We start from the raw sequence: 23718 nt of genomic DNA on the forward strand, positions 1-23718 counted from the left end.
AGCTCACAAGCTTGAGCTGACCATGATGGACTCAGGGGTCCTGACTCCACAAGTTCTAGGTCCTTATTAATTATTGCATATCCTGATTTTCTTTTCCCTTCCACCACTCGGGAGGAACCATCTATAAATAGCACCTCCCCATCTTCCAACTCAGTATCCCTTAAATCTGGCCTCACCTTAGTCTGGGTCTCAATTACCTCTAAACAATTATGTTGTAATTCTTTCTCTGATGACTCTCCAAACAAAAATTGTGCTGGATTCTGGGCAGAAGTCACCCTCAATTCTAAATCAGGGGAGTCTACTAGTATTGCTTCATACTTTAGGATCCGGCTGTCTGTTAACCATTTTTCTGCCTTCTGCTGTAAAATATTTCTGACATTGTGTGGGGTATACACCTTTAAAGGAGCACTAAAAGTAATTTTTCGAACTTCCTCTATTAATAAGGCTGTGGCAACCAGAGCTTGGAGGCAAGCAGGCCATCCTCTGCTTACTGGATCAAGCAACTTAGAGCAATACCCCACAGGTTTTTTGATTCCTGCCCAGTCCTGAGTAAGAACTCCATATGCTGTCTGGTTTGATGTATTTACAAAAAGATAGAAAGGTTTTTCTAAATCTGGGAGGCTCAATACAGGTGCTTGTATTAATGCCTTTTTTATTTCCTCGAATCTCTGGTCATCTTCTATGTACCACTTGAGTTGGTTATTAGTTAATTTCTCATATAGGAATTTTACCTTTTCACTATAATTTTCAAGCCACGGTCTACAGTATCCTAATAATCCCAATATTTGTCGAATTTCCTTTTTAGTTTGTGGGGGTCTCAAGGATAGAATCCCAGATATCCTATCAGGATCTAGCTTCTTCCTTCCTTTACTCAGCCAATGTCCTAAGTATTTTACTTCCTGTTCCACAAACTGTAGCTTTGATCGGGACACCTTCAATCCCTTCTCTCCCAGAAAATTTAACAATTTAATGGTGGCCTCTCGGGTCCCCTCTTCAGTTTCTCCTGCTACTAATAAATCATCCACATATTGTAATAATTTTACCTCCTTGGGTAATGTAAAATCTTGTAAGATTTTCTCTAAAGTTTGTCCAAATAGATTTGGTGACTCTGTAAACCCCTGTGGTAGCACAGTCCATCTTAATTGTTGTTTTCGTCCTGTTTCGGGGTCCTCCCACTCAAAGGCAAAATAATTTCTGGATTCCTCATCCAGAGGACAGGCCCAAAAAGCATCCTTTAAATCTATTACACTATACCAAGTATATCTAGGAGAAATATGACTCAGTAAAGTGTAAGGATTTGCCACCACAGGGAACTTAGTGATCGTTCGCTGATTTACAGCTCTTAAATCCTGTACCATTCTGTATGAGCCATCCGGCTTCTTTACAGGGAGGATGGGTGTATTATGGGGTGACATACATGGTTCCAAAGTTCCTTTTTCCAGAAGTCTGTCAACTACAGGTTTTAATCCTTTTCGGCCCTCCCTGGGTATAGGATATTGCTTGATTCTAATTGGGCGATAAGGATCTATAATTTGAACACTTATGGGGTCCATTTCTATCTTTCCAATTTCCCCTTCTTTATACCACACTGAGGGGTTAACAGCTTCTTCGTCTTTTTGTGTTAAAGTGTATAATTTAATCTGCAATTTATCTCCTTTACTCTGAATGCCCAAATTTAACTTCAAAATCAAATCCCTTCCTAATAAATTGTACTCCGCTTCAGGGAGCAAAAGTAAATCATTAAGGCAAATTTTCTTTTCTGTCTCTATTTCTACATCTTTCAAAATTGGTACTTTAAAAGGTTCTCCTTTTGCCCCAACTACAGACATATAGCTCTTCCCTTTTTCTATTCCTTTTGGAAGTTTTTGAATGGTTGATTTCTCAGCTCCTGTATCTACTAAAAATAAAACTTCCTCTTTATGGGGACCAATTAATAATTTTATCAAGGGCTCTGTTGATGTTGGAGTCCCCAGAAGATATAGCCCCTGACACCCCTATTCTTCTTTAAACATTCTCTCATCTTGTTCCCGTTTTCGGCAGTTCTTCTGAACGTGTCCTCTCTTGTTACAGTAGTAACAGACAGGAGTTGTAAATCTCTCTCGGTAAGGTTGTCGCGGGGGTGTCTGCTCTATTTTTTTTTTTCCCTTTTCTCTCCAGACGGAGTCTTATTTTTCTGACTTTCTCTTACTGCTGCTACAAAAATTTTTGCTTTTGCTTTCTGTTTTTCTTCATCCCTTCTAACATAAACTTTTTGGGCTTCTCTAAGTAACTCCTCTAATCCTCTTTCTTGCCAGTCTTCCAGCTTTTCTAATTTCCTTCTTATATCCCCCCAAGATTTAGCTACGAATTGTGTTCTAAGGATTGCGGTCCCAGCCACTGTATTCGGATCAATTCCAGAATACATTTGTAAGCTTTTCCTCAACCTCTCCAACCATTCTGTTGGAGATTCTTCTTTTCCTTGTTGTTCATTAAATGCTTTATTAATGTTTTGCCCTCGGGGAACCGCTTCCCTTATTCCCTGTATGATTAACGTTCTCAAATCCCTCATATTCTGTCTTCCTTGAGGTTGTTGATGATCCCAGTGGGGATCCACATTTGGCCATTTCTGATCTCCCGGGAGCCCTGCCTGATTCTGTCTTTCCCAAATCCTTATTCCAACTTGTCTAATCATTCCCCTTTCTTCAGCAGTAAATAGGATTCCTAAAATGGACTGTATTTCTTCCCAGGTATAAGTATTGGGGCCTAGGAATTGATCTAGTTTTTCAGATACTCCGAGGGGATCATCTAATAGGGTCCCCATTTCTTTCTTAAAGTTTCTTACATCTGTGGTATTTAATGGGACTGCCACAAACCCGATGCCTCCCTGATTGCCTCCGAGGGGTACCTCTCGTAAGGGATATAGACAAGCCCCCTCAGATACGGCAGTCCTACTTCTCGTACATGCAGCCGGTGGTTTATCTAATTCTGGTGCTGTTGGTGGGGGAGGCAGGGATAACAGTGGGACTGGTGGAGATACTACGGCCACTGGAGGGGAAGCCGCTGCCAGAGGTGAATTATTAGGATATGGGGGCGGCAGGTTATCCAGTGGTTCCCATTTATCATCTTTTTCCCTTCCTTTTTCATTTTTATCTCCTTCTTCTTCCTCAAAGTTTTCATCTCTTTTCTTTAATGTAAGTATTGAGGCTGGAAAAGGACGTGAAGTCCTGATCCATAATTCTGCATATTCACTTTCCTCCTGACTAAAAGGTTCCTTTGAATTAACATATATATTCAAGGCCTGGCAAATCCAGTCTTCAAAAGATCCAAAAACAGGCCAAAAGACAAGTGGTCTTAAAGGTTTCTTCGGCCATTCAACCATACAATATTGAACCAATTTTAATTTACTTTTTCCTTTTCTGGGGCCCCTTTCATTCCAATTTCTAATCATTATTCCCAATGGACTTTCTGATGGTATGTCTGGTAATTTGCTCCCTTTCTTCTGGTCCTGGGTCCTCGAATTTGTCTGACCCATCTAGGAATTTTACTGTGGCAATTCCTACAGCCCTTGGTTACCGGTAAGAGTGTCTTGCAGGGGGTTTAGGACCTATCACCCACCCACGAATCCTATAGGAATCGCTTCGGTCCTTCACCGGCCAAGTCCCTCGCGGGAGATTGGAACCGCGGTTAGAAGACCTCCACAATCACTTCAGAACTAGGTTCTGTCTCAGTCACACTCTTACACACACAGGCAACCGAATCCCACCCAACCAAACGGTATACAACCTAAATCCTTACGACTCCGTCGTCTTCGTTTGGATCTTCGCGCGCAGAATTACGGGCAAAACAAACTGCTGCAGCCGGCAAGGGAGCTTATAAAAATTAAATTCCTTGCTTGTCCCTGTTCGGGTTCAGGATGGCGTTAGCCCTGACCCAACCTGACCAGGAGCCACCGAATGGTGGGGCGCCCCTCCTAGATCAAGTCAGAATTCAGGAACCAAGACCATCCCGGACGAGCCCCCAATTGTTATGATTAATTTAGCCTTCAAAGAAATTTCAATCAAAGTATACAATTTATTGAATAGAGACAAGCAAGCAGCGCTGGATGCACGGGGGATCCTTCCGCCTAACGTGCATACCGTCATACGATACTACAGGGTTTATATTCAGTTACTTAATTAATAACAATTAGTAAAAACACGCCTAAGTTTACACTCTTTGGTCAGTGATAAGCATTCCACTTGCCGTTGGTCAGCCGTATTTAAATTAGCCACGCTTGCCATGTAGATGAGCACGCATGCTCTTTACAGGTGTGGGGGGGCAAGTCTTTTTGGTCCTGAATTGGGTCGGTGGTCGCAATCTCCCCCTGCCGGAATTACCTTTCCCCCAGTTTTCATGCTTCAGCGCCTCCTGAGCCAAGAAGTTCCCTGTTATCACTGCTGGCTGATTTGTGGCCTTCCCTTATCTTCTTTCTCTCCTTTGTAGCAAGATGTTTCCACTGTTAGTCCTTGAAGTTACTGAGTTGTATCCTTTTAGGAGGCCTCTTGACAGTGAAGCATTCATTGCTAATGCCGTCTTGTCTGGCCTAAGCATTATTTATTATCTTGTTAAAATTCTCAAGTGTTAGTTTCTACTCCTAACTAAAATTCTTTCTTAACAATTAACTACACAAATTGTCAATCAACATCCCAACCATTAAGACAGTTAACAATTCAATTGAACACTGAACGGCCTCTCCGTTACACAAGCACAAACAGAACGGTCAAATGCTAGAGGGTCACACTTCACCGTGTGACTCTAGCATTGTTCCATATTGACACGAATCAGATGAACACATTTTACATAGAGCACATTTTTTACATCTTGTCCTGCCTGGACTGGCCCAAGAGCTACTGCATGAACTATTTCTCGTTTAATCTGTTCAAAGGCTTGTCGTTGCTCAGGGCCCCATTTGAAATCATTCTTTTTCCGGGTCACTTGATAGAGAGGGCTTACAATCAGACTGTAATTTGGAATATGCATTCTCCAAAAACCCACAACGCCCAAGAAAGCTTGTGTTTCCTTTTTGCTAGTTGGTGGAGACATGGCTGCTATTTTGTTGATCACATCCATTGGAATATGACGACGACCATCTTGCCATTTGATTCCTAAGAACTGGATTTCTCGTGCGGGTCCCTTCACCTTACTTTTTTTTATGGCAAAACCAGCTTTCAGAAGGATTTGGACTATTTTCTCTCCTTTCTCAAAAACTTCTTCCGCTGTGCTGCCCCACACAATGATGTCATCAATGTACTGAAGTTGTTCTGGAGCTTCTCCCTGTTCCAGTACAGTCTGAATCAGTCCATGGCAAATGGTAGGACTGTGTTTCCACCCCTGGGGCAGTCGATTCCAGGTGTACTGGACGCCCCTCCAAGTGAAAGCAAACTGTGGCCTGCACTCTGCTGCCAGAGGGATTGAGAAGAATGCATTAGCAATATCAATTGTGGCATACCACTTGGCCGCCTTTGACTCCAGTTCGTATTGAAGTTCTAGCATGTCTGGCACAGCAGCACTCAACGGTGGAGTGACTTCATTCAGGCCACGATAGTCTACTGTTAGTCTCCACTCTCCATTAGACTTCCGGACTGGTCATATGGGACTGTTAAAGGGTGAGTGGGTCTTCCTGATGACTCCTTGGCTCCTCAGTTGGTGAATGAGTTTATGGATGGGGATCAGAGAGTCTCTGTTGGTGCGATATTGCCACCGGTGCACTGTTGTGGTGGCGATTGGCACCTGTTGTTCTTTGACCTTCAGCAACCCCACCACAGAAGGGTCCTTTGAGAGACCGGGCAAGGTAGACAGCTGTTCAGTTTCCTCCATCTCCAAGGCAGCTACACCAAAAGCCCACCTGTACCCTTTTGGGTCCTTGAAATACCCTTTCCTGAGGCAGTCTATGCCAAGGATGCACGGAGCCTCTGGGCCAGTCACAATGGGGTGCTTCTGCCACTCATTGCCAGTTAGGCTCACTTCAGCCTCCAATACAGTTAGCTCTTGGGATCCCCCTGTCACTCCAGCAATGCTGATGGGTTCTGCCCCTATATAGTTTGATGGCATTAAGGTGCACTGTGCGCCGGTGTCCACTAAAGCTTTATACTCCTGTGGGTCGGACGTGCCAGGCCATCGGATCCACACAGTCCAGTAAGCCCGGTTATCCCTTTCCTCCACCCGGCTGGAGGCAGGGCCCCTCTAGTCCTGATCATGGCAGTCACAACTCACTTCCTGCAAGTGTGAATCAGGAGTCCCTCTATTACACTTAGAAATAAAATCTGCGCTTCTACTCCTCTGTCTGGGGACTTGTTCACTGGAAATTGGAGCAGCAGCTTTCCTGGAAGAGCCTCCCTGAGTGACTGTTTTTCCTTGCAGTTCATGCACTCGTGCCTGTAGGGTCGAGGTAGGCTTGCCATCCCACCTCATCATGTCCTCTCCGTGGTCACGCAGGTAGAACCATAGGGTGGCCCGTGGTGTGTATCCCCTTCTTTGAGCCAAAGGACGCTTATTCCTAACAGCTGAGACACTGCTCTGTCGAGGTGGGGAGTAGGACAGATCTTCTTTGAGTTGCTGGACCTCTTGGGATAGTTTCTCCACAGCAGAGACAAGCGAGGAAGAGATATTTGTGTCGTAATCTCGGAGTCTATCTATCACTTCTGCCACCGTTGGTGTCTCGTCATCTTTCCAGGACATCACTGCCAATGAGTTTGCATGCGAAGATGGTGCGCTCCGTACAAACTTCCGCCACATGGGTCGTGTGCACTCGGCTTCATCTGGATCTTTGGATGACCGTTGATTGTCCAGGTCACCATAAATCACCTCAAACACAGCTAATTCCCTTAGATACTGGATGCCTTTCTCCATAGTTGTCCATTTTCCTGGGTGATGTGTAACATCTTCTTTAAAGGGATACCTTTCCTTCACTCCAGACAGGAGTCGCCTCCAGAGGCTGAGGGCTTGTGGTTTTTTTCCAATTGCTTTGTCAACGCCCCCTTCCCCAGAAAGGGATCCCAATTGTTTGGCTTCCTTTCCCTCTAGTTCCAGGCTACTGGCCCCATTATCCCAGCATCAGAGCAGCCAGGTGACAATGTGCTCACCTGAACGATGGCTATAATCTTTTCGCATATCTCACAACTCACTTAAGGACAGGGTTTGGGTGGTCTCTATTTCATTTATTACTTCTCCCTCCTCTCCCCGCGATGGCCCTGGTTCTTCATCATCCCGTTCTAAACGAGTTGATGTCCGCTTCCAATATTTTGTCTTGTGTATGGGGGCAACTGATACTGGTACGGGTTTATTTTCTGAGCTAGCTCCGGTACTTGTTGTGGGGGTTTGAGTGGCTGCAGTGCCTGTGGTCAGGGCTGGATTGTCTACAGTGCCAGTCACTTTGCATTTCAATCCAGAGACATTCTCTTCCCCCTGGGGGCACTGAATACTGTTGAGCAGGGCTCAGTATGCATGGGCCAGACCCCAGCACGTTGCAGTTATCTGTGTCTCTCTGGAGTTCCCAGTGTAACAACATACTTTCTCCAAATATTCTACTAGTTTTTTAGGATTCTGCACTTGTTCGGGGGTGAAACTCCAAACCACTGGGGGTGCCCACTGCCCTAGGTATTTGCCCATGCTATCCCACATGCCCTGCCACTCATAACTATCAAGCCTTGGGGCAGATTTCTGGGTGATATTCTTAAGTTGCTTAGTCAAAACCAAAACAACCTGCCCAAAAACTAACAATAAGTGCACCTTAACCACCCAAGGATGTTCAAGATACAAAAACGTTGTTGTAACAAAGGCACAGACATCATAGAACAAAGTTGCAAAGGTATTATTCTGTATTTCCTCCATATAAAATCTCTCAGAGGAGGAGGTATAATTGCTAATTGCCTCAACAAGGTGGTATCCAAAGTACAGTGACGGTTTCAGCAAAAACCCCAAATACCAGATAAAGCTGAAAACGAGTGCCTGTATAACAAATCTTGTAGGCAAAACATTACTAATCACAGCAGAACACAGCAGACTCAACAAACCAACACCGATTTTTAACACCAACTGCAAAAAGGACAACATGGTGCTGTGACCAGCAGCTGTTGTTATCTCCAACCCTTGAGCCCCACGTTGGGCACCAAAAAGACTGTCGTGGTTTAGCCGGCAGCTCAGCCCCACACAGTCGCTCGCTCACTGCCCCACCGGTAGATGGGGGAGAGAATCAGAAGGGTAACGCTCGTGGGTTGGGATAAGAACAGTTTAATAATTAAAATTAAAAGAAAACAACAGTAGAAATGCAATGTAAAGGCGAACAACGAGAGGCGCAAAGCCCCGGGGGAGGGGGAAGGGAGGGGAGAGGGGGAACGAACCGCCGGAACAAACTGCCCGCGCCGCAGCCGCTCGCCGCCCGCCGACCCGACGCCGCGCCGCCTCCACGCTGGCGCTGCAACTGCCCCCCCTCAATATATTGGTCATGGTGTCACATGGTATGGAATGAACCTGCCATTGGCCAGTCGGGGTCAGCCGCCCCCACCATGGCCCTGCCCCTCCCAGCCCCCCCCCCCCCCCCCCCCCCCCCCCGCCACGCAGCAGAGCTCTGGAAGCTGGAAAGGTAGCCGACCCCCACAGTGAGGAGAATTAACCCCTTCTCAACCAAAACCAGCACAATATTCCACATTACAGTCTGATCATAAGCCCTCTCTATCAAGTGACCCGGAAAAAGAATGATTTCAAATGGGGCCCTGAGCAACGACAAGCCTTTAAACAGATCAAATGAGAAATAGTCCATGCAGTAGCTCTTGGGCCAGTCCGGGCAGGACAAGATGTAAAAAATGTGCTCTACACTGCAGCCGGGGAGAATGGCCCTACCTGGAGCCTCTGGCAGAAAGCACCAGGGGAGACCCAAGGTTGATCCCTAGGGTTTTGGAGTTGGGGATACAGAGGGTCCAAAGCCTGCTATACTCCAACTGAAAAAGAGATATTGGCAGCATATGAAGGGGTTCCAGCTGCTTCAGAAGTGGTTGGTACTGAAGCACAGCTGCTCCTGGCACCCCGACTGCCAGTGCTGGATGTTCAAAGGAAACGTCCCCTCTACACACCATGCAACTGATGCTAGTTGGAGGAAATGGGTTGCACTGATCACCCAGCGGGCTCGAGTAGGAAACCCCAGTGGCCTAGAAATCTTGGAAGTGATCATGGACTGGCCAGAAGGCAAAGATTTTGGATTATCACCAGAGGAGGAGGTGACACGTGCTGAAGAAGCCCCACTGTATAACACACTGCCAGAACATGAGAAGCAATATGCCCTGTTCACTGATGGTTCCTGCCACTTTGTGGGAAAGCACTGGATATGAAAGGCTGCTGTATGGAGTCCTATATGGCAGCATTGGGTGGGCGGGCGGTGAGCGGCTGCATCATGCGTGGGTTGTTTTGATGGTTCATTCTCCTTTCCCCCCTCTCCCCCCAGGTTTCGTACCTCTCATTGTTTTCCTTTCCCTTTTATTTTTATTGTTGTTTTATTTTAATTATTAAACTGTTCTTATCCCAACCCACAAGCATTACCCTTCTGATTCTCTCCCCATCCCACCAGTGGCAGAGTGAGCGAGCAGTTGTGTGGGGTTGAGTTGCCGGCTAAACCACAACAGGCACTTGTCACATTTTCTTCAGAAGTACCTCTCCCCTAGGGCACCCAGTTACTCCCCTCCAAGCCCCTCTATCACTCCCCCTTCTCAACAAGACAGGGGAGAAAAAAATACGTGCAAGGCTCACGTGCTGAGATAAGGACAGGGAGATCACCAAGCAGTTCCCATCACAGGCAAAATGGATGTGACTTGAGAAAATTAATTATCAATCAAATCAGAGTAGGATAATGAGAAATAAACACAAATCTTAAAACACACACACCCCCCACCCCACCCCTTCTTCCTGGGCTCAGCTTCACTCCTGAAATTCTCAGTGTCTTCCCCCCCACGAAGCAGCACAGAGGGACAGGGCATGTGGGTTGTGGTCAGTTCATCACACATAGTCTTAGCCACTCCTTCCTCCTCACAGTCTTCCCCTGCTCCATCATGGGCTCCCTCCCATGGGAGACAGTCCTCCATTAACTTCTCCAGCATGGGCCCTTCCCACCGGCTGCAGTTCTTCACAAACTGCTCCAGCATGGATCCCTTCCATGAAATGCAGCCCTTCAGGAACAGACTGCTCCAGCGTGGGTCTCCCATGGGGTTACAAGTCCTGCCAGCAAATCTGCTCCAGCATGGGCTCCTCTCTCCACAGGGCCACAGGTCCTGCCAGGAGCCTGCTCCAGCATGGGTTCTCCATGGGCCGCAAGGTGGATATCTGCTCCACTGTGGACCTCCATGTGCTGCAGGGGGACAGCCTGCCTCAATGCTGGTCTTCTGCACAGGCTGCAGGGGAATGTCTGCTCCAGCCCCTAGTGCATCAACTGCCCCTCCCTTCTTCACTGACCTTGGTATCTGCATAGTTGCTTCTCTCACATATTCTCAACTCCTTTTCAGGCTGCTGTTGCACAGCAGTTTTTCCTCCTCCTTAAATATGTTATCACAGAGGCACTACCACCATTGCTGATAGGCCCACTGCTGGCCAAAGCTGAGCCAATCTTGGAGCCAGCTGGAACCGGCTCTATCAGACATGGGGGAAGCTTATTGCATCTTCTCACAGAAGCCACCCCTGTAGCCCCTCTGCTACCAGAACTTGGCTGTGCAAACCCAGTAAAGATGTAAACCCAGAAACCTCACTGACAGTGCAAGGGCAGCACCACCAGGGAAGACAGACAGACTGGTATGTCTTTGGAAAGAGGAGACAAACTATACAGGTATCACTTCCTGTAGGGGAATAGACAGGGATCGGCGACCAGAAGATCACAGGCTGTGACGGAAAGATAGACTCCTCCCCATAGGAGTGGCAGGAACAGGAAGCGCAAGAGCTATATAAGCGTGTGACACAGTTAAATAAACAGACATTTTGTATCCATCATATTGATGTCTGTGCATCACTGTCCCCAGGGTGGGTAGAGCCCTGTGTCCCGGAGATATGCGGCCCAAGATAAGTTCTCCCATAGAAGTGTACAGCAACAAACTTCCCATCTTCATCTCTCTGCTCTCACCTCTACAGCAGTCTCCATAAGCAGATTGGTTACTGTAGTGTGGGAACTGTGAAAAAGCTTAACACATTAAAAAAAAAAAAATCATCTCTTTGGTTATGTTATTCAGAGGTTTGGTCTAAATAGTTGTTTCTTCGCTGGCAGGACTTCTTGCCCCTTCAGGACTGTCTAGTACCAGACAGGAACTTGTTTGTATATTAATTCTGAGAAAACTGAGACAAGCAACACAACTGAATGCTCTCAGCAGTGACAGTAAAGCAGTTTGAGTTTAGTCAGAAAAGCTGGAAAACAAATCAGGAACACCATTTCCTTGTTTCAAATTGTCACATTTCTCACCTGGGAAGGAAAGCTGGGTAACTGCTTTACCTGTACCCGCAGAGGCAGCAGCTGCTGACCTGCCAGCTGCTCAATGTCCTTCTTGGACAAGTTTTAATTTCAGCCCCATCACTATAAGCTGGTGAAGCTCAATGCTACAGGATATGATGCAAAGCAATCTGCCCTGATCCTACTCCTCATCCATCTCCATATCTCCTAGATACTTGCCAGCTACATCTCTCCTCAGCATAGTTTTAAGTAAAGGTATGTAATTAACATAGTTGCACACCTCACAAAGAATTCCAGGCGTTAACACTGGACCCAAATTAGATGTTTTGGTCATATAAAGTTAACAACATAATGGAGGCAAATGCCATCATCTTTGGGGTCCTGATGAGCTAAAACCTCCTACTTGAAAAACCTAAACTGAGGCAATGAGCTGAGCTGTTTTCCCCTCTCAAAGTCCAATACTCCCAGCTCCATGCTCTAACATGAGTTTGGATCCCTAGGCTTGGTTTTTGCAACAAAACAGAAATAAGCCACAGAAAAAAGCAGCAAATTCCACCACTGTAGCCACCTGCCTGGAGACCTCTGGTTGTTCTGCCCAAGGCAGACAGTGTTCATGCATGCCTACAGGAGCAGGCAGCACCTGGGCAGGCAGGATCCAGGCAAGTTCTTCACCTGCTGAAGGCAAAGAGCATGAGAAATGAGAACCATGACACTGGGAGTTATAGTTGAGGGTTTTATTAGTTGTTCTTCTGCAGAATCAAAATATTTAGTAAATTAAAGACTCCTCAAGACTGCTAATATTTTATGTATTTAGAACTTGAACAGTGTACAAAGTAATACTTTTAACTATCAAAAATAACTCAAAACCTGATTTCTAGTACTAGACATTATTATGTAGTTCTATAGCAGTGTGAGAAGAGGAACTAATGCAGTGAGTATATTTGTTTTAAAGAAAGTGCTTGAGAGAATCCTCCTGCGTCACACTGAGTATTATTTAAAACTAAAAGATAACTGATTTCCTAGAAGGGTATTGCCTTAAATATCCTACAGACCTGGGGGATTAAGAATACTGAGCCCCAGCTCCCTGCCTTCAGGTTCAAGAACCAACACAAGTTGCAGCTTCGGGTAGAGTTCACAGCTTACCTGTTTCAATAGAACTTATGCACCACTCAGCATTGGACACTCAAGTCTGGCAGAAGTGTTGGATACATGGGTTATAAAACAAAAAAAACCCAAACCAAAACAAAAAACCCAAAACCAAAACACCCACAACATAAAAAACCCCAAACAACAAAAAACACACCACATGAGGAACAGCTTCTCTCTTCATGCATAGTGACAGTTTCTGAACCAGTGTTTTACTAAGTTACAGACTAACTTTCAACCAAAAAGTAAAACTCCATTGCACTAAAGGTCAAATTTTAACTGGTTAATCTGGACTGCAACACAGCCAAGTAATTCAGTACAAGCAGACACCATAAAAGCAGCTTCAAAGAACCAAAGCAACCTAGTTTCAGAACCAACTTAGTATTCTTCTGTCCAACTCCAGTGCAACAGCAAGGGGGAGAAACCACTCCTGTCTCTACCTATATAGAATTCCAGTAGAGGCTGGGCAGTCTAAACTCCCCATGGCCAAGCTGGAAAAAGGAAACTTAGGAAAGGACACTTAAAAAATTTAATTTAAGAAAGTTGGCTCTCAGTGGAAAGAGAAATGCTTGAGTGATGTACGCGAGCGGGCTTGCTCAGTCACTCGTCCGTGTACACGAAAAGCCAGACTCCTTCCTGCCGAGAGCAAGTCACACTGGATGTGAAGGTGGCAGGGCTGGTCCTGTTCTGTTGCACACCGAGAATCCAGGAATGTGTTTTCAGCTGGCTCCTGCACGGGCCATTAGATCTTCCAAAGCGTTGTGTTGGTCATTGTTATGTAACAATAAGACCTCCTTAATGTCTTTTAGTTCAAAGCCCATTTCTTTAAATTGATTCATTAGTTGGAGAAGTTCTGTGATCTGAAAGGCACAGACAGTCCATTATTTGCAAGAGAAAAAGATGATCAGTGCTTGGTGGAGGTTTAGCACAGAGCCAGTCTTCAGCAACTGGGCACCCCATGGGGTGGATTCCTACTCCTCAAGTACAGCTCGTTCCAGCTCCCTTTAAAGTCCACTCACATGAGAGCTGGTAGAGCTCACAGAGCCTCACTTTCAGTCCCCTGTGTTTGCAGTCCTGCATTTCCAAAATCCTCTTCAACAAGGGCACCAAAGCTCTGTCTGGGGGGGTGTCTCTCCCAGCAGGAAATTTATCAGCCTGGCCTAATTCAGACTCTGATTAATGTCACCCTACTCCCACATCTAGTAGCTACTGATGCATCTGAATTTTTTTAAAGTTACTTTGACTTTGAGAACAGTACAATAGCCCTTGCTGTCAAATCACTCTTCAGATCTAGGGCAAACTTAGGAGATTAGCACAAATCCTATTGGATACACTGTGTATAATACTACCAACATCATCCCTGAATCCTCCCTGAGCTTTGAAAAACTAAACTAACAAGAAGTGAATCAACTGATCAGACTTTTATGAACCCTCTGCCATTTACAAGGCCTCTGCTCCACTCGGGGGGACAGGATGGGACAGGGATTACACCAAAAAAACAGGCTGAAATGGACATTCAGGAGGAGATTAACCATTTCCAATTTGGGGGTTAAGCCAGTAGCACCCAAAGGGTGGTGATAAATAGCTCCTTTTCCAAGTGGCAACCTGTCACAAGTGGAGTCCCCCAGGGATCAATATTGGGCCCAATGTTATTCAATATCTTTATAAGTGATCTGGATAACGGCATCAAGTGTAGCCTGATGAAGTTTGCAGATGACACCAAATTGAGTGGGGAAGTAGACAATCCAGAAGGGAGAGCTGCTCTGCAGGAGGTTCTGGATAGGCTGGAAGAGTGGGCCAGCAAGAACCTTATGAAGTTCAACAAGGACAAGTGTGAGGTCACACACCTGGGAAAACATAATCCGGGACTGCAGCACAGACTGGGATCCACCTGGCTGGAGAGCAGCTCTGTCAAAAGGGACCTGGGGGTCCTGGTGGACAGGAAGCTCAACATGAGCGAACAGTGTGCTGCTGCAGCCAAGGCGGCCAACAGGATGCTGGGTTGCATCAAAAAGGGCATCGCCAGCAGAGATAAAGCCGTCACCATCCCACTCTACTCAGCGCTTGTCAGGCCACACCTGGAGTACTGTGTCCCGTTCTGGTCCCCGCTGTACAATAAGGATGTGGACAGGCTGGAAGGGGTCCAGGGAAGGGCCACCAAGATGGTCAAAGGACTGGGAAGCCTGCCATATGAGGATAGGCTGGGAGAACTGGGTTTGTTCAGCCTTGAGAAAAGGAGGCTCAGAGGGGAGCTCATCACCATGTACCAGTACTTAAGGGGTAGCTACAAAGAAGATGGAGACTCCCTTTTTACCACAAAGTCACATGGAGAGGACAAGGGGGAATGGACACAAGTTGCTTTTGGGGAGATTCCGATTGGACACCAGAGGAAAATTTTTCACAGCAAGGACAGTCAACCATTGGGATAATATCCCCAGGTAAATAGTTGACTCAACCACATTGGGCACTTCCAAGATTTGGCTGGACAGGGTGCTGGGCCATCTTGTCTAGACTGTGCTCTTCCCAGAAAGGTTGGACTAGATGATCCCTGAGGTCCCTTCCAACCTGTGATTCTGTGAAATGTGTTTCCTGAACTCAGTCACTTCTCCCATCTTCACAGTGTTGTTCCTCTGTTTGCAAGCTCATCACTAAGTTCAAGAAAGGCAGGAAGGCATATATATGTTGGGGGGGTTGGGTTGCACCTCTAAAAGTTTTCATATTGGCATACAACAGGCTGGCAGACTTTAAAAGATCCTACTGTCCTCTGCCCTGGCTACCTGCCTCTGTACTTTTGGTGCTGGTAAAGCAGCCAGACAATGAACCAGACCCCAAAAAACATGTTTCCCAGCTTCTTCTAGAGAGAGCACTAACTCAGTTTGCTGAGCAGCCAGGCAGATGCGTTTTTACAAGGGAGAAAATTAATGGCCAGGGCAGGTTGGCAGGATTTGAAAGCTAATTTGCTGCTTCTAAAATTAACTGTCTCTGTACCAAGCACTTTGCCCACAAGAGAACTCTGCGTTCAAAAACGTTACAACCAGAATAAGCAGGGTCTTTAAAAAAAATCCTGTCCCCATAAAAATGCATACAAGCGAGAGTGATAAAGCAACACAGAATTCTAATGCTTTAATACATATTCACTTTATCACCACAAGGACGTCCCTCAGCAGTCAGTTTTGGAAACAAGGCAGCACTACCATGAAAGCTAGAGGAACTGCTGCTGGAATTCCCCATCACAGTGCATTCTCTCTATTCCTTAGCATGTTGCACCCTCACCTTCTCCTCTGAACACTGGTGCATTTCCAAAGCTGCTTCAACAAGAAGCGGATCAAAGCCCTTCTTACAAAGCTGTCCATGTGCAAACAGGTAATCCAAAACCTGTGAGGAATGAAGAAAAGAAACTAAGTTTGCAGAGCAGCATTTGCAGTGCATGGTTGAATACCATCTCTGTACATACAGAGGGGTTGAGCACAACTCTACCCCAGGCTTCACCAGGGACTGAGATATAGTCCTTCCTAGTAGAGTTGAGATGCTCTTTATGCAAGAGCTTGGTTCAGAGAAACAAATGAGCCCTTCTGCCCTCCTGTGCTCTCCCACCAGCTCTGAACATCATCTTCCACTCTAGTTAAAACAGTCTCAGAAGCCTATCTTTAGCCTTCTGTGCCTGATCATTAGGCAGAAGTTTAACTATGATTTTTATACTGCAAGTTTTTAAAATGAACCGTAGGTCTGATGGTCAAGATGTGTCAGCTTTTAGCTTCCTCTCAGCTGCAAGAGCTGATGCACCCAGAAATCACTGCTGAATTTCTTATCTGTCATTGAGAAGTACAGGGAAAGGTCAGATAGGTAATACTAGGAAAGTGAAAGGACACAGCCTACAAATACAGCAGGATTTAAAAGTGCCCTCCTATGGAGCATTTTTTCCATTTGATACTACAGTTCACTCCAGCACACAGCTTAAACTGCTCTCAATGTGCAGGTAGTGGGCAAGCAAATCATCTCCACAAGCAGAAGTCACTGGGACACTCCTCTTCCCCAGGCAACAGGTACAGTCCTGCCAGGTGATGCTCTGTGCAGCACACAGCCTGCCTAGGGTCAGCACAGAAAGTTTGGCCACACTCTCCCTGTTTGAAAATGTTTGTTTGAAGTGGATCCAAGACCCAGAACCATGCTTCATCCTGCATGGCTTTATGGTCTGTGACCTGGTTTTAGCAAGCATTTGAGGCAACACATGAGGCAGGAAGCACCACAACTAGAGCACACAAAAGAAAGTCAGTCAGCAGTGCCTTTCAGGACTGTCATAAGCCTGCAGGGGCCAACCTTTCTACAAGGAGAGACATCAGCATCATAACCCGTGCTCAGAACAGGGGAAGTTGGCTGGTTTTTTTGTTGCACAGCACTAAGCATGGTGTAGAGTCACACCAAGCTTCCTTCGGATGGTTTTGTGGCTCCTGGGAAGACCCAGTACTTCTCCCAGCTTCACGTGGAGCTAAGGGCCCATCCCAAGCTCAGCGCAGCTCTGACCCAGCACCCACAGATGTGACTGACTCAAGCAGCCTCTCATCAGAAATATGCACAGACATTCTTTTATTTGGTTTTGATAGCCTTTACTGCCATGTGACAACTTCTCTAGCAGTTAATATAACAGCAGCTACAGGCTGCAACCCCTTGTTAGAATAAAAGTATTTCCCTCATCCATTTCGCAAACCCAAGATTGTTTCTCAGCAGAATCAGCATCCAATCAAGGGTTTCTTTCCCACTGCATAAGCTCTTACCTGGTCTATGTTCTGTCCCTTCTTCTTCATGGCTTTCAGGACATTCTCAGGTGAGTATCCCATGTTGATAACTGTCTCTATGCACTGCCTCTCACTAGTGGAAAGGACCTGCTGTAGTTCAGGAGTGGGGCCACCTGACTGCTTTGTGTGGCTGGTGTTATAGGGCACTTCAGACACTGGGAAATTTTGGTGCATTACCTAAAGGGGAAAACCCAGAGGCTGAGGTAATGGTCATCATCTGCATCCCCACATTCTGTTTCTAGCTAGTATAGAACCAGGACATTCCATATAATTAATCCAAAAGGCTTTCTAGACTACCCTTGGGAATTACTTACTGTTAGGATGAAACCAAGCAGTGCACATAGTCCGACTCCCACCATACTCTTTTTACCCACAAAACAACAATCAATAACCCAGATTCCTCACAATATACCCTCTCCTACTGGTAGATGAAAACCTTTCAATACCAAACCTCTGCAACAGTGAAGGTCCTTATGATATAGCCAAACCCTGTACCTTAGAGGAAACATGGAGATTGCTTCCTTCACCCCAAGTTTACTTGTCACCTATGATTTTCTGTACTCAAAGAAACACTATTTCTGGAGATTTTCCAGAAACATGATCCAATGCAAGCACACAGGTATTTCAGAACTTACCACAGGGATTTCTGTTCCCTTGTAGTCTGGGTGTACCTGTTGGACAAAACACAAAATTACTATAATCGTTATGCACTAGTAAGCAGAATTTACTACAGCTGAAGAAGGGTTTTAAGGGAAAGACCTGTGAATAAGTCTAACATACTAGGAAGACTTGTGGTATGATCAGACTTCCACATGTGAGATGTGGACATTACCCAGTTGTGTGTAGTCACAGAATAGCCATCATAAAGGAGAAAGACAGACAGATTGGGGGGGGAGGAAAAAGGGGACAGAGGGAGTGGAGAGACCGACAGGCACGGGGGGGGGGGGGGGGGGGGGGGGGGGGGGAGAGGGACCGACGGACAGGGTGGGGAAGGGAGGGAGGGGAGGGACCAACGGAACCGGTGGGGGGAGGGAAGGGAGGGGAGAGATAGACGGAATGGGGTTGGGGGGAGGAGGGGGGAGCAGAGACAGACACGGCAGGGGGTAATTGTTTCACTGCAGGTCAACAACTGGAAGCCCTTTTTTCTTCCCTGACCCAGCACATGTGCTTTTTTTAATCTCTTATTTCTTCTGTTCCTTGTAAAGCCTGCATTTCCCTTTATTTCCAGCAAGCTGAGGAACAAATCTAGCCGAGATTTAACTCAAAACATAAGAGCAGTTCGGAATCTGCTATCTCTCAATTGGATAAGACAGAATGCAGGACTGTACAAAGAAGATATCTTGTATGCTTAGCTCAGAGGTGTGCAACTATGAACAAGAGCTAAAAAGCTGAAAGAAAAGTCACCAGAATCAGTCTAAAAATATCAGATTTGGGGGAAACCTGTAAAGTAATAATCTGAGGTTCTAAACTGCCAGCATGAAAACGTGTTTGATCCATTTGCCACGTAAATGAAGAGGATCTACCACACATGATCTACACAGCACTCCCATTAATGAACCTAAAACCACAGGACATTTTAAAAGCAACATTTGTCTCCACACCTCCATATCTCAGCAGCAACCCTGATTCTAATCCACTGCATGTTTACCATAGTTGCTCTGCTTTGAGATGATTCTTCTTCTGTACAAACTGTTGACACAGCCAAAGAAGGCAGCCTGGATGAAGAGGATAATGTTGATGTCTCCATGCCACTGTCCTCATTTAGAGCAGAAAGACCAACCATATGGTGTCCATTCAGTTCACTAGCTTTACTCCGAGCACAGGTCTGCAAAGCGCTGAGTAAAGTGCCATTGGGGAGGCAGGAGGTGCTGTGGAGAGTGCTCATGAGCTTTGATGATTTTTGATCACTCTCAGAGTCAAGTTTAGGAAAGGATAGGGATTTGATATTGCTCACTGAAGTGACAGGGGACAGGGACACTTTGGAAGATAAGGACATCTTTCCGCAGTTTCCCAACTGCGATAAAGTAATAAAGCCATTGGGTTTGTGAAGGGGCTTGAAGTCCAACGTGGCCCTTTCTATGGATGCCAGAACTTCCTCATCTTGCAACACAGACTCAGACCCTCCTTTGGGCAAAGTATTATCTAGCAGCTTGGCAACAATTGGCCCAGTAGTACCAACATGAATTTCAAGAATGTTTTTTAATTCTTCCTTATCATCAATAGTTTTTAATTCCAGTTTGTCAAATGGGTCGTCTTCACATTCAAAATCAGCTGGGTTAAAGTCTGCTTTTGGACGAGGTGGACTGAGAACCTTTTGCTTCACAATACTGTTGCTGGCTGGCATAGGAGTAAGAATATTATTGTGCTGCAGGCTAGCGAGGATGGGGTTAATAGGAGGCGGCATGGCTTCAGGGCAAGGTCCCTCTGAGAGCCCCATTTTGTTGCTGACCTCTGGAGCTGCTTTTGAGTTTGCTAGTGCTTCTTCTGCCTTGTGTTCAGCTTCCCTCTGGGCAGCTTCAATTTTTTTCATATCTTCAGCCCACTCGATTGTTTTCTTTTCCAGTGAGAAGTCATACTGACCAAGGGAGGAGGGGAAAGGAAAGGGGGAGATAAATTATAAGGATCATAGCCACTACTTATAACAGCAACATAAGTAACACAGAATAAGAGGTACATGAATTACCATAGACAGGCATCAGTTTTTCCCCAGCATCTCTTGTAACCTACAGACTGGCAAAGCTAAAGGACACCAGCAGTAGTTCATTTTGCCTGTAGCAGCAAAACCTGTCTATAGTCTGGATTAGAATATCATATTTTGCCTCCTTACTACATTTAGGTTTGCTTTAGAGCTACTGATCATACCAAGATCAGTTTCACAGCCCTCCCACCCTCTCTCCCCAAGACAACAGATGTAGCAAGGGGAAGTCTAATGCATTACTAGATGGACAATCACACCCAGATCTGGCACCACTGAACTACCCCCTGTCCACAAGTTCTACAAATCATTCAAGACTACAGCAGAGTATTTTTTGCATCCAAAGACCAATACAGTATTACTCAGTTCCCCCTAAAAGATTCCCAAGGGACTTGATATTAGAGTTTTACACCCACTGGTTTAAGAGGTATGGATATTCTTACCCCAGTGCCAATGGCTCATCAGCTAGAGGAGATATAGTGGCTACACCAATGATGACTACTACCTATTCACTACAGTAGTGGCCTGGTTGAGAGGACAAAATTCTGAACAGATTAAATGTACTTATCTTATGAAGAATGAACAGCCTCAAATGCTCTTTAAATAACCAGAAAATGTTCAGAGAACACAGCCTACAAGTTAAGTCCAGGGTATAACCCACCTGTGACTCACAAGAAGTCATAAGATATCCTTGCCAGGATAACGGCACATAACCAATCAGGAGTGCTCTTGCCATGGGAATGCTAGATCATACAAATTCCTAGCTCTAAAGAACAACAAGCCAGCAAGGCTTGCTAGGCCTCTACTAGGCTTTTCTGGGACTCGTGATGCTATGTGTCACATCACATCCTATCCTATAGGAGGCTCCAGTGAAATCCGAGAGACCTGTTGTCTCAGCTGTTTAACAGTTTTCCTTTCCCTTAGAGCCAAGATGTGTGACACACAATTTATCAGCAAGGTGAATTTGAAAAATGACTCACTGGCAGAAGTGCTGGGGATCTCATCACCATGTACCAGTACTTAAGGGGTAGCTACAAAGAAGATGGAGACTCCCTTTTTACCACAAAGTCACATGGAGAGGACAAGGGGGAATGGACACAAGTTGCTCTTGGGGAGATTCCAACTGGACACCAGAGGGAAATTTTTCACAGTGAGGACAGTCAACCATTGGAATAATCTCCCCAGGGCAGCGGTTGACTCGGCCACATTGTCCAGCCAAATCTTGGAAGTGCCCAGGGTGCTGGGCCATCTTGTCTAGTCTGTTCTCTTCCTAGAAAGGTTGGACTAGATGATCCCTGAGGTCCCTTCCAACCAGGGATTCTGTGATTACAGATTCTTTGCTGAGCAGGGCTATCGTAGTTTTGTGGGTTTTTTTATATATATGTGGTTATATATATGTACACACAGTGTTTTTTATATAGATGGTTATATTTATGTACACCCCCCCATATTGACCAAAGCCATATTAATTTTTTTTTTTTTACATTAAAGAATGACGAGTATTTATATAAAAATATATGGCTTTGGGCAATTTTGCTTCCCTTCACTTTTTTTTTTTTTTTTTTACAGCTCTCACTACAGCTGTAAAGAAGTCAAATTGCACAGTCTACATAGTCACATCATATTATGCAAGTTGTTGCAGCCCAATCAGGCACGCTATACTTGAGCCTAAGCTTGGCAGGAAAATGGAGACATAGCACAATGACGACAGCAATTAAAGTCTCCTTTAGCTCTCTCCCACACCAGCTTAACTGGGTGGAAGTATGTGTATTAGGACAATCAGGTAATCATTTAATGGTTATAATGAAAAAGCTGTGATGTAGGGTAATTCAGATATTCAGCTCTCCAGGGGATGAGTTGCAGGGCAGAAGGAGGGGGGGGGAAAGGCAGAACCATCTACAGCAATCTGTCACAGCTGAAGTGAAAACAATCATCAGTTTGGACTGACCAAGGAAAATAATGGATCCAAATGAGAAAACATAGTTCAATTAGATTTCTAACATTTATGCTAAAGCAATTGATTTTATGCTACCAAGAGTTTATGATAACAGAGACATGCTCCTCAAAGACCTGGAAGCCATCCGTACCAAGCTGTAACCTGTTTGCCCTACAGCTGGAAAAGAATTCCCACTCAGAACTGCACAGAAAAGAACTGGATATTTATGTCTTCATCCCACTATTGTGAGAACCCATAAAATATGGTCATAGAAACACTTGTTACCCTCAAACAAGATTCTTCAAGTATGCCATAGCACTGGTGTATTAGCTCTTACCATTTTTCCTCTTTAAAATGCTACCCAAATTTAGTCAGGGTAACATTTAGACCTATAACTATTGCACAAAAACATTGTGTTTTGCTGAAGTAGATATACTAAAATAAATGCTATTAGGCTTTTTTAAAGGAATAAGTAGAAAAACTTTTTGCACAGGCTATCATATTTTTATCTTTCTATACATTCTAACAGATCTTCTACAACTACTGCCTGGCATATGAAATGACACTGCAGGACCAACAAGACTAATATTTGAACACATGTGCAAACTGTGACTACTTGCAATTTACAGCACCACATGTTGGGGGCCAGGGGTGATGGGGAACAGAGCAGAAAGGCAAAACATTACTTACCTGGGCTTCTCTGACAAGCTGAGAAAAATCAGGCAGGCAGAAACCAATGGGTAATCCAACCTTTGCTGGGGTTTTGAATTTGTCTCCTATCTTAAATGGGACATCATCAAGATAACTGAAAGGCCCTAAGATCAAAAGCAGAAATTGTATCAAAAAAACCTTACAAGTTTAATGCATTCAATTAAGGCTCACATTTCTGTATTTGGGAGCTATTTTATCTCTGCTGCCCCAACTACAGGGTGACTCAATACAAAGGAAGTTGCTTGATCGGAAACACATTGAATCTGTTTGGACTTCATTGCCTCAGTTGTGGTGGGTTTTTTTAAATTGTGTGGGGTTTTTAAAAATGTTTTAGCTCATAACTACTAAAAAAAAACCCCAACACACACAACAATCGAACAGATTTTGAAGTCAGTATACCCAACTGTCATGGTTTAACCTGGCAGGCAGCTAAACACCTAAACGCCACACAGCTGTTCACTCACTCCCCCCCAAGTAGGATGGGGGAGAGAACTGGGGGGGGGGGTAAAGCTCATGGGTTGAGATAAAGAAAATTTAATAAGACAGAAAAGGAAGGGAAAATAATAAGAATCCTAAAAGAATATACAAAAGAAGCGATGCACAACACAGTTGCTCACCACCTGCTGACCGATACCCAGCCACAGTTCCTGAGCAGCAGCTATGCCCCCCCAGCCAACTCCCCCCAGTTTTTTGTTCAGCATGACGTCATATGGTATGGAATATCCCTTTGGCCAGTTGGGGTCAGCTGTCCCAGCTGCATCCCCTCCTAACTTGTGTGCCTCCAGCCTCCTTGCTGGCAGGGCAGTGTGAGAAGCTGAAAAAGTCCTTGACTAGTATAAGCACTACTTACCAACAACTAAAACATTGGTGTGTTATCAACATTATTCTCATCCTAAATTCAAAACGCAGCACTATACCAGTTACAGTGAAGACTCTATCCCAGCTAAAATCAGGACACCAACATTTTGGCTTCCCTTGCGACAAGACTGTGCCTACACAACTG

The 23718-nt window shown here is 45.3% G+C and overlaps 1 protein-coding gene across 16 annotated transcripts in view; it reads right to left on the minus strand.

Annotated features, from left to right (window-relative positions):
• Nucleotides 1-12153: 12153 nt before the first annotated feature.
• LOC135310817 (ubiquitin-associated protein 1-like) overlaps nucleotides 12154-23718 on the minus strand; it is a 46617-nt gene continuing 35052 nt past the window's right edge. For 13 of the 16 annotated variants that reach the window (XM_064439813.1, XM_064439819.1, XM_064439821.1 and 10 more), the window contains 6 exons: nucleotides 22695-22819; nucleotides 19022-19948; nucleotides 18009-18044; nucleotides 17353-17550; nucleotides 15854-15955; nucleotides 12154-13440 (listed from right to left, as the gene is read on the minus strand). In XM_064439813.1, coding sequence (XP_064295883.1) covers nucleotides 13300-13440; nucleotides 15854-15955; nucleotides 17353-17550; nucleotides 18009-18044; nucleotides 19022-19948; nucleotides 22695-22819 — 1529 coding nt within the window. In that variant the 3' untranslated portion in view covers nucleotides 12154-13299. Of the gene's footprint in view, nucleotides 13441-15853; nucleotides 15956-17352; nucleotides 17551-18008; nucleotides 18045-18974; nucleotides 19949-22694; nucleotides 22820-23718 lie in introns of all 16 variants that reach the window. The other 3 variants (XM_064439826.1, XM_064439829.1, XM_064439830.1) reach the window with 3 other exon arrangements.

Source organism: Phalacrocorax carbo (assembly GCF_963921805.1).
Source record: "Phalacrocorax carbo chromosome W unlocalized genomic scaffold, bPhaCar2.1 SUPER_W_unloc_1, whole genome shotgun sequence".
Lineage (NCBI taxonomy): Eukaryota > Metazoa > Chordata > Aves > Suliformes > Phalacrocoracidae > Phalacrocorax > Phalacrocorax carbo.